The 17,153-nt window shown below is 34.1% G+C and overlaps 1 protein-coding gene across 8 annotated transcripts in view; it reads right to left on the bottom strand.

The window, feature by feature from the left end:
* LOC150079283 (ubiquitin carboxyl-terminal hydrolase 48-like) overlaps positions 1-17,153 on the bottom strand; it is a 955,076-nt gene that overhangs the window by 202,631 nt on the left and 735,292 nt on the right. For all 8 annotated transcript variants that reach the window (XM_090382262.1, XM_090382266.1, XM_090382265.1 and 5 more), the window contains one exon: positions 9,667-9,884. In XM_090382262.1, the coding sequence (XP_090238388.1) occupies positions 9,667-9,884 (218 nt within the window). The remainder of the gene's footprint in view (positions 1-9,666; positions 9,885-17,153) is intronic.

The following is a 17,153-nucleotide window of genomic DNA, read 5'->3' on the forward strand; positions in this document are numbered from 1 at the left end:
GTATTTCACTCTTCTAAGAGATCACATTATTCCTGCTCTGCAAGAAAGGCAATACTTGGAGACCATAGTGTTCACGTAAGATGGTGCCTCTCCCCGCATTGGTCGCAAGTGAAGGAACTGCTCCGTTCAACATTCAGAAATGCTCGCAACATTTCTAAAGACTTTCTGCAATTCTGGCTGGCTCAATCAGCAGATCTCAATCCTGTGATTTCTGGCTATGGGGATACCTAAAAGCCAGAGTTTACCATGGCGATATACAGATGCTTGTCGATTTGAAAGCAAGCATTAAACAGCGATCCCCAGGGGCTCACATCTGGTGAGTATGGGCTTGGCAAACCCAGGGTCCTGAGCTGAATATCATCATTCTTCTCTTTCTTGCTTTCTTGGTGATTCCCTTTTACTTCTGACTTTCTCTCTCTCGGTGCCTCCGTAGCCAGGTGGGAAGGAGCAGCAGTGCGTAACACACGCTTCTTGATTAGACCGGAGTTCGATCCCGTCACCACCACCAAATACGGAGGATGTGGAAAGGTCAGGGAATGACCACCGCACATTCCCGGAGCAATATGGCCTTAGTTGCTAATGCTCCTAAAAAACCAAATAACAACTCTCTCTCTCTCTCTCTCTCTCTCTCTCTCTCTCAGGGTAACACAGGAATTTTTTTTTTTTTTTTTTTTTGTCTGGTGCAGCATAAGCCTCAGGCTTCCTTGCACCATATGGCTAATAATAATAATAATAAGCATGTAGCCAACATCCCCAATGAGATGCTATGCAAAACTGTGTCGTACACAGTCCTCCGTTTTCAGAATGTCATCTCAAGTGAAGGAAAGCACGTAGAACAATATCTGTAAATTTCTAAGTTCTGATATTAAATCTACTCCTAAGTTAAGCATTCCATTTCATGTTTACAGTGCCAATTTCTCCTCTGGTGGCGGAAATTTGAACTTTTTTTTTTTTTTTTTTCTTTTTTTTCTACAAATCGCTTCCCCATACCCTAAATGACATACCCACTGATTTTCACAGTGCTATCTCTAACTGTTTTGACACTAGAGTCTCCTGAATAGGGAAACTTATTTTATAACCACCCAGTACAGAGCCCAACAGCAACTCCTGTGCTACCTCACTTATCACATTAGTCCACGAAGAGCAGTGCCCATTTATAACCACTCGTTATTTCCAACCATTTAATTATCCTATCCCTTTAATCAAATTCACACGCCAACCGTGTTGTATTAAAATAATAATTTAATACTGCAAAATAAATGTACATAACATAGATATTTATAATTAAAACAATTAAAACTATTTACAATAAAATAAAATAAGAGCGATAAAAGTATTATAAAACGTAAAATATGTTAAAATAAAATACTTTAAAAGACTTAAAATAATGGATCCTGAAGCTTTCAGAGGCATCCGCCTCCTTTCTCAACAGTACATTTTTAATTGTAACACATCCGTAAATAGCAGGTTCACCGCCCATGCGCTTGTGGAACCACGTGAGCCATGAACCTGCTATTTATGGATGTGTTACAATTAAAAATGTACTTTTGAGAAAGGAGGCGGATGCCTCTGAAAGCTTTGGGATCCGGTATTTTAAGTCTTTTAAAGTATTTTAACATATTTTACATTTTATAATACTTTTATCGCTCTTATTTTATTTTATTTTATTGTAAATAATTTTAATTGTTTTAATTATAAATATCTATGTTATGTACATTTATTTTGCAGTATTAAATTATTATTTTAATACAACACGGTTGGTGTATCAATTTAATTGCATGTGAATATGAATTCTCCCAACATCATAGGCCTATTTGAAGATATCCATTTAAATCAAAGTTGTTGTTTGCCACTAATTCCACATTGCTCCAATTTATACAATTGCACATGTGGCACAGTAACAAATGCTTTACTGAAATCCAATATGAAGTCAAAATTAACCTTTGCACCAGTTCCTTTGTGAATAATCAGACTGGTCAGGCATGAGGTACCTTTAACAAATCCACAGTGATTTGTTAAAGGTATTAAATTGATTAATGGCTCTTTCTATCATCTTGCATTACTTCTTTTTACTACTGGCTCCATTATTTTCCCATGCACATGTGGCACAGTATTAAAGGCTTTACTGAAATCTAAGATTATGTTGTCAAAATTATTCTTTGTACCAATTCCTTTGTGACAATCTCATAGTAGTTAATCCTCCAATCAAGATGATCTTGCATTACTTCTTTAACTACTGACTCCATTATTTTCCCTGGCACAGAGGTCAAATCTGTGGGGGCATCTTCTGAATCTAAGGATGCTCTCATTATGACGACTAAAGTTTAAAATACCATAATTTCCAGACCATAAGATGCAGTTTTTTCCCCCAAAAAACGTTGCCTAAAATTACTTGGCATGTTATGGTCTGAAAATATGCTGGGACACGCAATGAGGTCTTTTATCTTTAGTCATGACTAGAGACAGTATAGTCAAAATATCCAGATAACCTTCTCAAAACACTAGCTCTTTTATGGTAAGCATTTTAGATCACACATAACAGAGGCAAGAAACAGAAGATTGTTAGTGAAACATGGAATTAGATGGAATTAGATGTAATTCCAGGAGGCTCTAACTAACTGCAGTTATTGGACATCTCAATTAACAAAACCTTGAAAGTATTCATGCATGAGGGGTGGACAAAATGGATGGAGGCACCAAATCATGATTTGATACCAGCAGGACAAATAAATTGACCACATATTTCTCAAGTGTGAAAATGGGTAAAAAAATTAGTGGGAGTTAGAGAAACATGATACAGTTGCCGTGTCTTTCAAGAAATCAGCAATGTTCATGATGGCCTGAAGATGATGCACTTGTGAAGAAAGTGAAAATTTAGATGATAACATCAACAATGAAAGTGTGATTACACATTATTTATATTATACAATGAGTAATTATATTTTGTTTAGTAAGCACTTCTGAACCTACGTTTCAAATATATGCAAATATATACAATAAAATACATTTTTTTAAAAATTTGCTTTCTAAACGTGCTGGGTCTTATCATCCAGAAAATACTGTACCTCTTTTGCAGCTTCTTTTAATACAATTGGTTCAGTTTTAGTTACAGCAGTTTCTCTTTTGTCTTCCTTCAGTTATTGTAAAGTCATTATCATAAAGTCATTTATAAATTATAAAGTTATTATAAAGTCATAGATTGCCTTCTGCTAACCCTGTCTCTAAAAGTTTCTCCATGTGTGAATGTAGATGCAAAATATTTATTCAGTTATCAGCAAATCTGTACAAGATTGCCAATAGTTATGTCATTTATATCCAGTGGCCAAATATGATTTCTCTTTCCTTCTAGTGTTAACATATCCAAAGAATTCCTTTCTATGCAAGGGATTAGGCAAGCTGAGGCATAATCTGCCTCAGCTTGCCTAATCCCTCTGATGACTTAGCTGCAGACTAGTGTGTATTTACTATAGGCCATGTGTCCTGATAATTTATAATCATTCCATGCATTTATTTTTTTCTACCACTAGTCTCATCAGTCCGTGTGACATCCATTAAGGTCTAAACCTTGAATAATATTTCTTAGATGGCATAAAATGTTTAGCAGTTCTTATGATTACTCCCCTGAATTATTCCCATTTGGCATTTACACGTTTTGGTAACATTTTCTGGTTCTGTTGAAAAGATTTTTAAAAATGTCTGAGCCCATTATCAGCTTTGTCAAAACAAAATACCTTCCCTTCACTCTTGATAGTAGTTATTTCTTTGAATAAATCTCACAAGAATATACTGAATTACAAGAATTACTGCCATGTTCCTTAACTTGAAGTCTCTCACTACATGAAGAATCACTGCTGATAAACAAATCAAGGACATTGCTTTGGCTAACACATTTGTGTAAAACAGTCATCCAGCAAATACCTTTATGCTATTGAGTGAGATGCCAACGTATGAGTTCCAACTGATATCTTGAAAGTTAAAATCGCCCCAATGATAACACATTCTGATTTTCTGGCCTGCCCTATTTGTCTATATAGTTCTTCATTATACTTTTTGCAGTCATTTGGACTATAACAGAGTCCTATGCTCATTTTTTTTTTTTTTTCACTGTTTATGTCACACCATACTGACTCAATATTACACTGGCTTGTGTCTACTAGTTGCACTGTTTTAAAATATATGACCTACATCTTAACCAACACCATAACTTAAATGCAAGGGTGCATTTTTATTTGCATTTGAACTTACCATAGTTCAAGCAGGGATGACTGCTAAATAAGGTTATGTTTTTGTATGCTCTCTACCTTGTGAGTTCTTCTGACTTTATGTGGTCGTCCCAGATTATAAGTAGAAAATTTATTTATCTGTAACTCCTCCCCATCCCCTCTTGTTATCTCTGTTTTTTTGACATGCATGTTATAATTGCCATATTTAAATTCTTCATTCCTAATATCTGCATGTGGGCATTTGATGACAACCAATACTTCAAAACGCAGCCGAGTGGGCAGGAGCGGGAGTGCAGTAGCACACGCTCTTTGAGTAGACCGGGGTTCAAGCCCCTGACTGCTGAATACGATTGATCTGCCAACCCGCACTGGACCAGCGTGGCAGATTATGGTCCATTTCCCTCAGCATGAATTGTTGAGGAGGCTTCCATCCTGCAGTGGGTTGATAATGGCTGCACTTTACTTTTTACTTTTACTTCAAACGCATCTAATTTATTTACTGCACTCCTAGAATTAGGGTGTAATGCAAGTAAATATATGCCTGTGTTTTTAGTTACTCTTACACGACTCATGTAATTGCTAGATTACACAGGCCATGTAAGAAACCCCAGAAAGTCTTGTAATGTCCTTTTTCCTGCCTTTCAGGTTAATACATGTTACATAATAGAAGCAATATAAAAATCAGTTCCGCCACTGCTTATGGCTGTCATTAAACTATTAGTCTGTGTATCAAAACTAAGAGTTTCTAACCCACTTCTTGCACCTCTTCCCTTCAAAGCATATCTCGTTCTATAAAACAGTCCCTTCAGTTAACAAGTACTGGCCATTCTGATAAAAACTCTACCTCACAAACCTTGCAATCAGCATTATTGATCAGCTATGGGTACGTCTGTATATATGTATATCACACAGAACATGCAATAAGGCTTAGTTGGTAGCAGAACTGCTTTTAGCAGTTTTTTTTTTCTTTAATTAAATATATATTTTTCAATTCCTTACTCATCATATAATCAAAACAAAGAGAGTATAAATTAATTTGTTCAAAATACATAAAAAAATTCATTAATGCAAAATACATTATGTCACATAACATAAAAAGGTGCTCATTCTTGTGATATTTTCCCAATATACCCAGTATATATAATCCTATCTGCCACGAGAAAGAACTCAAGATACTGGCATACACAATCTGTTTAAAAAACATGAAGATTGGTAAAGTAGCGAAAAAGGGAGTAAATGTAGATATTATATTTACATTATAGACCAAGATCAAAAAAAGTTTAGAATCAATTCTATAAATTATTTCATTATACATTTATAATTACTTTTTGTTTAAACTTAATCTAAAAATCAAAGTACTCTAATCATCCTACCAGCTCTTTACTCCTAAAATAGACTGCATCTAGTTGTGACATTGAGTTCAATGTCACAACTGCATTGTCCACAAGAACAAACTACACTGAGTTCTTGTGGCAGCAGGACTAAACTTTTATCAATGATATTTTTAACTCAGAAAATATCACAAAATATACTATACAGAAGAGGAGATAAAAGGCAATCAGTCTTAATTAGCAATGAAGTCTCCCCCATTTTATTTTTCCACATACTATAATATCAAAAACTGGCACCTATGATCACAATCACTAAAGCAAGTACAGTACTCTACATTATGCTAATATAACAGAAACTGTAAGAATGGCAAGAATCTTTCTTATAATGGCAAATTAGTATCAATCAATAGTACACTTAAGATGCTACAGTTGAATTTAATATGTACATTAACTGGAATATTGAAATTTTCTTATCAATACATTTATAGTTCTTCACTATTTATTTATTAAAAAAGTATTTAATAACATCTAGAGATTAATTAATATTTATTTTAAAACTCTTCCATGTACGTAAATAGGAATACAATACAATACAATGATGACATACTTAAGAAAAAGCATTACGATTATAATCACTTGTAATTTAATATCATAACGAGACTGCATTACTTGTGGTCTCAAAAATAAATTTTGTTTTGTGTTTATGATGATGAAATTAAGCATAATTTAATTTGTCTGACTAAAAAGCTGGCCAAATTAGACGTATATAATGTGTTTTTACACAATACATATACCTGGTAATATTCTTCACAAGTGTAGTGGAAATATGTATTACACTTCATTTGGCTTTCTGATCTCTCTTTCTTAGGCACATAAAACATTTCCCTTATTCACTGAAATTTGTTTTATAATTTGGTGTTTTGATAATTTTTTTTTTTCGCTCTACACTCCTTTATAGACCATTATGTTGGGTTCTGCCAGAACATACTTTCCTCTAATTCAAAACAGATTTCATCAAAATCTTCATTTACACTGGATTGGCCTGAGTTTCTTATTATATTTTTCATTCATTTGCATAACATATATGATCTCATCCTTATGAATAACAAATGCCACCAGTTCTTAAGCAAACAACTGCAAAAGGGACAATAAAATAGTCTAAATCACAAGCATGATTCCGGCCATGTACACAAACCAAAAGAAAGAAAAAAATGATATTTCATTTGTTTCATACTCCAAAAATTGGTGAAGAGAATGGCAGAAAAAAAAAAAAAAAAATTACTTTACATATCCCCTCCCCAGCAATGGTAGTAATGTGCAGTTATCAATGTGTTTTGTATACTGCTGTTATGCATGTCGATTTAAAGGACGTAGGAGAAAATCACTTTCTCTTTACAAGAAAGTCATTTTCTCCTATAACCTTTACTCCTAGTGAAGCTGTTTTATATAAATGCAGAAATGAAGCAGCAATGCTTCAGAAATATCAATGACATAAAAATATTCGAAAAAAAAAATCTATTAATGTTGCATTCAGTCTGTGTAATAAAGAAATCTGAATAAATGGAACTTTGACATAGTATGTGGATAAGGGGTGTAAAGTTAATATGAAGCATGTGTAGAGATCACAACTGCCAAGGAAGGCTAGGCACAGCAACAGTCATGGGGCAGCATTAGTGTTAGCTTTGTTGCATGGACATGTTTGTTTCCACAGTATGTAAGGTGTTACAGAAGATGCTTCAGTATTATGGTACAAAATTTAAATATCAACAAGTGCTTAAAATAAGTTATGCAGAGAACAAAAGGATGTTCACCCTCGTATTCCTGGCATGCATTAGAGGGATAACCAGTGGTAACGAATTATTCTCTGAGGAGACAAGGTCCAGTTTGCTGAAAATAAACACTTCATAACCACTTCACAACTTCATCATTGGACTATTCTCCTTTGAGAACATTCAGTCTGGAGGGCCTGTCACCTGCTTCACTGTAGCTCAGAGATATTGAAATACACTGGAGACCTTGTCATTGTTCTGTCAATGGCAATGCCTGGAATGCACAATCTGTGCAAAACCTGTCCCAAAGGCATTTCACCAAAGGCAATGCTCACCCAATCTTACTCCTCCTTGTGATTTCCAGCTGTAGGATTACTTGAAGAGTATGGTATCCAATTATATACTTTGTACGCTATTTAACCTGAAATGCAGCCATCACTTCTGACATGTTACTGTCCATCACTGAAAGCACTGGGATTTGCAAGGAACACATTATGTTTACTAATGGCATACAAACTAAATATTTTTTGTAGTTATAGTCTGTCAGCAACACCTTTTTTCCTTCCTTTCAATACAAGTGTTATGTCTACACCTGGTTGGGGTATATGAGCCAATTTATTCCGGCCATTCTTTTCCCTGTGTTGTAGATTATGCATATATTAATTTCACTTCAATCTGATCCCTAACTCGTTCTAGTTTTCATAACCAAGAAACAAAATCTAAAAAAACTAAAACAGTAAAAATGTTTGATGGGTCAGTTGTGACCCAGCTTGGTATACAGAGAGTTAAAAATTGGACTTTAAACGGATTGAATATAAGCTGGCTTGATATTTATTTACTGCTCATTAAACTCTATATTTTTATAGAAAAAAATTATTGAATCTCACTATGGCCAAGTTAAATCCTAACAAGGCCAAAAAAAGTAAGTTTATTTGTTCTTATTTGATTCTTTTCTATATTTTCAATTTCTGTCTGTTCTGAATTAATATTTAATGGTGAAGCTATTTTCTCACCTCTCAAAAAAGTAGTAACTTGTATTGTTATGAAAATGATCTACAGCTAGTACACAGATCATGTTTTTTTATCTCTAGTTTTGAGCACTTTTGTTAAAATGGTCACAGAATATACTATATAGTGTATCAGATTGCATACTGAGAAACACCTGGTTGGGGTATAAAGAAGAAAGTTATAAAAAAACTAAATTTGATGCATCTGTGAAAAAAAAGCAGCAGGCTGAGCAGATTATCCATGCCACTTCTGTAATAACACTAACCACGCTGATGTACTACAACAAACTTTTGATGGAGGGAAAAAAAAACCCTATAATTATGTAATTCATATATAAATTTGCAGTAGTTTAGGTAAATGTGAATTTGCAACTTTTTTTTATTACTAAGCTCAGCAACTATGCAGTGGAAAACCACCTTATGTAAGTGGAGTCACGATTTGATTACATTCATGTAATAATTCCCTTTCTTGCAGTTAAATATTAAATGCAAATTTCTTTTCACGGAATTATGGGAAAAAAAAAACTTTAAAAAATTTTCTGATAATTTTGTTAAGAATATTGGTATAGTTCAAGTAGCATAATTAACAAATAAAAAATATTACTGTGGAGAGAGAGAAAGGATAAGAGAGAGAGGGAGGATTTAAGAGGTGAATAAAATTAAAAGCCTGTATAGGAATATACACAACTTTATTTTACTGGAACAAAGAAATGTAAAAATTGAGCAACACTGGAAACAGATTTTGAGTGTGTTAATCTCAACCAATGTCAGAAGAAAAGAGAAGAGGATAGTACAACTTATATCAGGAAAGGTTGTGTGGCAGAGCTGATTGTTGTGTTCCTAGAATTTACAAGGGAAAAATGAATATTATCAAGATGACACACACACACTAGAAATTTCAACAGAAAATAGTTATCTTGAGATTTTCTAAAAGTTAACAGTTCACTCTTTCCTGATCATCATCATTATCAGTGTCAGTTAACTGAGAGAGAGATTGCAATTTTTAATACACTATGTACTTGTTTCTCTCTCAGTTTAAATAAAAATTTCTGTTAGTAACTTTGCACCCTTAAAGAGATTCCATTTCAGTAAGAGAAACAGATATACATAATTACACAGTACATTTTCAACTTTCTATTGTTCTTATTGCATTAATATTTATATTCACTTTTTTAAATTACTGTGAGTTTTCAAACATTTTTTGTATTATATGTATGTTAATTAACATATCAAATAATTTCCCTAGCCATTCAATCAGTGTTGGCTGCAACTATTGTTCAGCTTTTTGTTTTTTTTAAAGCTGTTCTCTTTGAAATATCTGTTGGCACTACATTACCTGTACAAATTCTGGATCTTCCTCCTTTGCAGTACCAGTGCTCATGCCACTAATTGTTTCCTCCACTGAGATATCCTTGAGGTCACATTCAGAAATTCCATTTGCCTTTCCATCTTCAAAACTGCATATTCTACGTACATAAATTTTTGCATGAGCAAATTCTAGTAACTGCTGCTGCTCTTCTAGTAAACGGGCTGTGTAGCACATCTGGCAAATGGCTATGGAAGGCAAAGAAAGAGAAAGAATACTTTTTGACTTTTAACAATTAGACCAATTTTTCTTGTAAATATTAGCTGAAAAAAAAAAAAAAAATGAAACAGTTCATTAGATGCCTCAAAAAAATATACATACTGATAATTTATCTCAACTGGTCATGGTTAGAAGGATTTGCTGTGTGAATAAAACCTCTGTAATTTGGAACAATATTAAGGGGGAAAGGACAGAATTAGTGAAAAGTTCAAATTATAGAATACAATGATATGTAAATATTTTCAAGTCATGATTCATAAAAATCAGGCAAATTTATTTGCAATCCATCAAGATAAATTAATTTGTTGGTATTAGGACACTGATAGAATGAAAAGAAAAAAAACAGAAAGAAAAGATTTACATCCAAAAAACTGAGTACAAAGGGTACGAAACAAATAAAGTGAATAATACTTTTTAAACAATAAATTTCAATCAATGAGTTAAACATTCCTGATTATAAATTTAATCAGACCTAGATGGTTTCTCTCCAATTGTACTGTTCCTTTTGATGGAAATGGAAATCTTCTGTTGAGCAAAGCTATTTGCTGTTTCATAATGTTGTATTGCTGTTTCATAATGTTGTTTCTGGTTTTGTGTAACTTAATCTTTTATTCTTTACCTCTAGCTTTTACTTACAGATATTTCCCCGATTTTGATTTGGTAGTTGTTGGCGCATCGGCTTCTGTGGCCATATTGCACCTCCCAAGGTTTTTGAGTACTTTGATCCAAGCCCGAGGCGGGAATCGAACCCGCGACCTTTGGGTTGCCGGGCAGGTACTTGACCCACTCGGCTAGCCCGGTCGGCGATATTTCCCCTTGAACTGTTGTTGCTATTTCTTCTTTTGTCCCCATTTGATATCTAGCCTTATCTTTTAGCCATGTTCTTACATCACAAAATGAATATCCTTTTTGCTACAACAGTAGCAAAAAAGGATATGTCTTTCTCTTTGATTCCACCAACATCAACAAGAACATCATCATCATTGGTTGGTAGCACTTTCATGAACTTACTACATTGTATTTTAATTTGCCTTAATTCATTCCAACTTGCACCCCAGTTGCAAACAGTATTTTTTATATTCTAATATTTAATATTGGCCACTGTCTTTTCTTTTCGTGGCTTGCTCACCATAACAATCTTCAAAAACTACACATTCCTCAACTGTTTCCTTCAATACAAATGTTTACAGCTAAGTATGAACTCCCTGTTCCATAGGTTGTATGAGTGTTGTGGTATTGGAAGGTAAGAAATGATGCCAAGTATCACCCATCATTGTTTGACAAAATTAGTGGAAGGATGTGTAGATACGTGATGGTGAATCTAGAAATTTCTGGGTTGGAGGCTTGTATATTCGATATTGGTAGCTTTTACAAGCATCAACATGTGATAGTACACTAAAAATAATATAAACAAATGTTGTTGGGGAGGATTTAATGTTTTCCTTTACATTTAACTTTTCTTTTTGAACGGTTTTATTTCTTTTACCAAGTTATTGTGAAACCACTCTGAAAAAAAAAAAGTTCAGAACTGCATTATTAAATTCTTGTTTAGAAATTACCTCCATTCTGCATAAATAAAATACAGTGAGTCTTCGACTTATGCTGTTGTGCTACTCTACTTATGACTAACCACGACATCCATTAAGCGCTACTTTAAAAGTAATAAGTCTGTGTTAGTGTCTGCTAATGTGAATGATAGTGGCATTGACACTTTGTTTTAACCTTAACCACTTAAGTGTAAGTTGTATCTTGTAGCTTCTACTTGTTGTAAACAAAATAAATGTAAACCCTAAATATGTCTGTGAAAAGAAAAAAAATGGTTAGAATAGTAATCATAGTGATAAGAAGAGTTGCATTATAACTATGGAGACTAAAGTTGAAATCATTAAACAACATGAAAACGACAAGAAATTTCTGGACGTTTCATGTGTTTATGAAATGAATGAATGAATGACTGTTTGAACCATTATAAAAGATATAAAGTTTGGATTACACACCACGTAAAAAGTTCTGTGCCAATGGAATCTATGATCATGTCCAAAAGAAGAGGCTTATTAATAGAAGAAATGGAAAAATTGTTGATGATTTGGATAAAAGACATGAAACAATAACAAATGCCGATAAGTCTTATGCTCATACAAGAAAAAGCCTCGAGTCTTTTTGAAGAACTAAAGTGTAAGCGTGGTGAGAATTTTGCTAGTGAAACATTCATTGCACGCCACGGATGGTTTCAAAGATTTAAGGGCTGTGCTAAACTACATAACATCAAAGTTACAGGTGAGGCTGACAGTGAGACATAGTAGCAGCTACGGAGTTCCCCAAGACTCTGGCAGAAATCATCAAAACCGGGGATTACCTACCACAACAGGATAAAAATGGAAAAAAATGCCAGATCATTCTTACATATCACAAGAAGAAAAAACTATGTCAGGATTTAAGGTATCAAAAGACAGATTAATCCTTCTTTTTGGTGGAAATGCTGCTGGAGGTTGCAAAATAAAACCACTGTTAGTTTACCATGGCAAAAATCCAAGGGCCTTCAAAAATATTTCAGAGGCATCGCTACCTGTTGTGTGGAAGTCCAATCGAAAAGCATGGGTGACACTAAACATTTTTCGGGACTGGTTTCTCCATCATTTTGTGCAGGAAGTTAAAAAATATTGCCAAGAAAACAACCTACCATTTAAGATATTACTGCTGGTTGATAATGCACCTGGTCACCCAACAACTATGTGTGACTATCACGAAAACGTAAAGGTTATATTTTTGTCTGCAAATACAACTTCCCTTATTCAATCCATGGATCAGGGTCTAACACAGACATTTAAAAAGTATTATTTATGAACAACATTTAGACAGGCAGTAAAGGCCGCTGAAGGACAGAATGCCAGATCATTGAAGCAGAAACACATTGGGAAGTGAAGAAAATGAAGATGCACTTAGAGAGCTTGTGGAAATGATCAGAACATTGGAATTAAATTTAGAGGAAAATGACTACTGAATTGTAAAGTCATAGAAAGGAATTAAGCAATGAAGATTTAATGGAGCTTGATGACCATAAAAATGAAGATGAGGTTTTGGAGGACACACAAGAAGTTGAATCATCAAAACGATTTGATACTAAGGAAATGGCAAAATGCTTTAATTTGATTGACGAAGGACTAGCTGGCTTAAAAGCTTAGGATCCAGACACTGAACAGTTTGAAAAAGTGATTGGAGCAGTGCATGATGTAATTCCATGCTACAAACTGATTTGTGATGAGAAAAAAAGAGCTACAGTGCAGACATCATTGGACAAGTACTTCGAGACACCATCAAAATCTCCAGAGTCTAAGAACATATTAAACAACTATTATAGAATGGGTATTTTCAGCTAAATTAGATAAGTTTTAATATTTATGTATGCATATATACTCGATAGGATATTGAATAAAGTTTTATTTCCACAAAGTTTTCATAAATAGAAGTTGATTTGCTTGAATTTTCCTTTCAAACGAATATACAATTAAAAATAGATCGTATTTAAACACTATTCGACTTGAGCGGTTTTTCAACTCGTGGAACGCAAATCACTGGAACAAATTAATCGCGTAAGTCGAGGACTTACTGTATATACATAAAAATGGCACACACATTCATATTAGGGAAATCCTGAGCTGAAGCTCAGGATTCCCCTAATATGAATGTGTGTGCTGTATATATCATTCCCCTAATATAAAATGTGTGCTGTATACATCATTGTATATTGTGTCTGTAATCATAAGTGTTCTTTGGCTGGTTTGCCTGTTTTACTGCATGTTCTGGGTGGAGGTATGCAGCCACACTGTGAATAAAGTCCATAAAATTTCCTCATCTTTTTTACATGATTTGGACCCTGACCTTTTCCACATGGTTTATATGGATGATGATTATAACCACTGTGATACTTAAAAGGACTACACATATGAAAAGCAGTCTTGATTAGTGAGGTATACACAATAATAAATATATTATATTTAAGATTGAATATCAATCTTACACAGGGCACAAACAGCTTTTGGTGGAAATAGCCAGTTATTACTGGTTATAAAGATGGAGACTGAATAACACATTTTCAATAAACAAACCATCAGCGAAGCAAAATATATCAATAGAAGGATATCAATAAGTGCTAGTGTAGTCATAATGAAACAAACATACCCTTACACTTACATGAATGGATTCTGTTTTAGAGTGATATCAAATGAGCTTCAGTTTTGTACTTTTGGAAGGAACATACATACCGAATTTATTCCAAATACTCCCAGACATCTCATTGGACAAGTACTTCGAGTTTGTGTTTGGGTTACATTCTTAAAAAACACCACACAATTAAAAATACAATTTTTCATAGGAAACCACTGAAACTGGTACTACAATTTTCAAGAATAAATATTTTAGGAAATTGTAAATTAATCTTCATTTGCCTTTTCAATTATGAAAAAAAAAAAAAAAAAAAAAAAATGGATTAAAATATATGGAAGAAAAGCGTTATTTTTCAGCATAAACATAAGAGAACAAACTTACATAATACTCAATTAATAATTTAATGAGGAAATAATTTGCTCAGACTGAATCTATAGGCTTTCAGGTTGAGATGTCTTTCTTTTCTTTTAGCTTTAAATATCTATCTAAAGCTTGCTGGAGTTTTTCCTTGTTTTTGGCCATGTAAATTTTTTTGTAGCAACTGATTTCGTGTGCTATCACTTGTGGCACTTTGAACTTCTTTACCTCTTAGGATTGTCATTCGTAAAAATCTCAAGTTTTTTTGATCAAACTCAGAACTTTGGAAATTAGTTTTACTCATTCCTTGATTATGTAAGACAAACAATTCAGCTAGTCACTCTTGTCCATTCCCGTGAAGTTAAAATTCTCTAGCTAACTTATCTATTTCCTGGCACCACAGCTGTCTTTCATTTTGTACACACATATTGCTCATTTGTGTGGAATACTATGTTCAAGTATGGAGACTGCACCTAAAGAAAGACATTGTGCTTCTTGAAAGGGTCCAAAAACTGGTAACTCGCCCTGGTGAGATCAGCAAAAGGGTGTCCATATGAGGAAAGACTTCAAATATGTGGGTTGCAGAGCTTGGAAACTAGGCACCTTAGAGGAAACTTGATTGAGGTGTTTAAGGCTCTGAGAGGCATAAGCAAAATGAATAAGGATAAAATTTTCATGATTATAAATGATTCTAGAACAAGGGGCCATAATTTCACATTATGGTGGAGGGAGATGTTTAGACAGGATTGCAGGAAGTTTTATTTTAGCCAGAGAGTTATAAATTACTGGAATAAGTTACTTACATGGGTAGTAGAGGCTGACAGTTTGAGGAAATTTAAAGTTCAGGTTGATGCAGTCTACACAGATATATCTAAGGCATTTGATAAAGTCTCACGCGAACAACTTCTGGAAAAACTTAAGCTATATGGTATTCATGACCCTTTGCTCTCATGGCTGCACAGCTATATTACACATTGTTCCTTGAGCGTTATCATCAATCAAGTGAACTCAGACTGTTTTATACCACTAAGTGGAGTACCACAAGGCTCCCCCTTAGGTCCTCTTCTCTTCATTGTTTTTGTAAATGATCTTCCTTCTTTCATCTACACCTCCAATGTTCAAGTTGCTCTCTATGCAGATGATCTTAAGATCTACTCAGCAGTGAAGGAGATTACCGATTCTCAACAGCTTTAATGTGCTCTCAATAAATTCTCTCTGTGGCTATCTCTGAATGGCTTGTCTGCTAACCCCTCGAAGTGCACAATAATCTCTTTCTCATTCTGCAGATCTCCACAACTAATAAATATGGAGTACACTAACTCTGTGATCATTGAAAGGTGTGACCAAGTTAACGACTTGGGGATTCTCTTCTCCAACAGTGCTAAATTTGATGCCCATGTCCTTAAAATCACTAGCAAAGCATTCAAAACACTGGGATTTATCAAATGGAATACCTACAAGTTCAAAAACTACAGATATGCTGTAATTCTTTATAAAACTATAGTTCTCCCAATCCTTGAATTCAGCTCACCCATCTGGAATCCTCACACGAAAACTTCAAATAACAAAACTGAAGCAGTTCAAAAAAATTTTGTCCGTTTTCTTATGTTCCGTAATCCTCTATTTTATCACACATTGTACTATGAATTGCTGTGTGATTACTTTCTTCTGAGGCCTCTGTGCACTAGAAGAGTTATTGCTGACATCACCCTTCTAGCCAAAGTAATCATTGGAACTTATGAAGCATCTGATATCCTTAGTAAAATCAACTTCAGTGCTCCTTATAGACAAGTTAGGAACCTTACACTGTTTCGCCTTGACTCTGCCACTACGGACTTTATGAAGTTCGGTCCACTGAACAGAATCAGCAAACCCGCAAATGACTCTCTCATTGACTTCTTTGACAACTCCCAGTCACTGATGAACTCCATCCACAAGTTTGCCTCTTCTCTTCAAATGCAAAATGACTAGCTCTCATCTAATTATTGTAGTTTATTATTATTATTATTTGTATTCTCTAACTGATTAATTATTACTTGTTTTACCGGTAACTTAACTTAATGCAATCCTCTTTTGTACATATGATTTTAATGTTTGAATCAATATCAGTATTTATCTTCCTGTTGGATCTCTTATTATTGTTATTATGTTTATTGTTCTGATTTCAGATACACTGTTAATGGTTACCTGTTGTGTATCTTGTTATTAATAAAAATAAAAATAAATACCAACAGGAGAAGGTGTGTGTGTGTGTGTGTTATGGAGGTTTAATGGCGCATAAGCTGCTGAGGCTATAGTGAGCCTAACAGGAGAAGGGAAACACATAGGTTGTCTATTTCTTTTTCTCTTATTATTTTATTTTATTTATTTTTTTTTTTTTAATTTAATTTTATTATTACTCTTGATCTTTAAGGAGTCCTTATGTGCTGTAATGTAATAACTAGATCGTATGTATAGCTTAGCTTAATTTTCAGCACTCAACTCATAGTAATCTGCTTAGCTGGTGGAAAGTTTTACCACATACATAGTGGTTATAAGATTCTAATAACTTACGGGGATTATGGGTTTAAAAACTATGCAGGGCTTTTGTGGTTAAAAATGCAGGGCTTTTGTGGATTTATTGCATGATTGTTTTCTACATCAGCATGTTCGGGAGGCAACTAGAGGGAGTAATACTCTTGATTTGATTATCAGCAGTGATTCTTCATGCATTAAGA

Source organism: Mastigoproctus giganteus, chromosome 10 (assembly GCF_048544385.1).
Source record: "Mastigoproctus giganteus isolate SK-2022 chromosome 10, ASM4854438v1, whole genome shotgun sequence".
In the NCBI taxonomy this organism is placed as follows: domain Eukaryota; kingdom Metazoa; phylum Arthropoda; class Arachnida; order Uropygi; family Thelyphonidae; genus Mastigoproctus; species Mastigoproctus giganteus.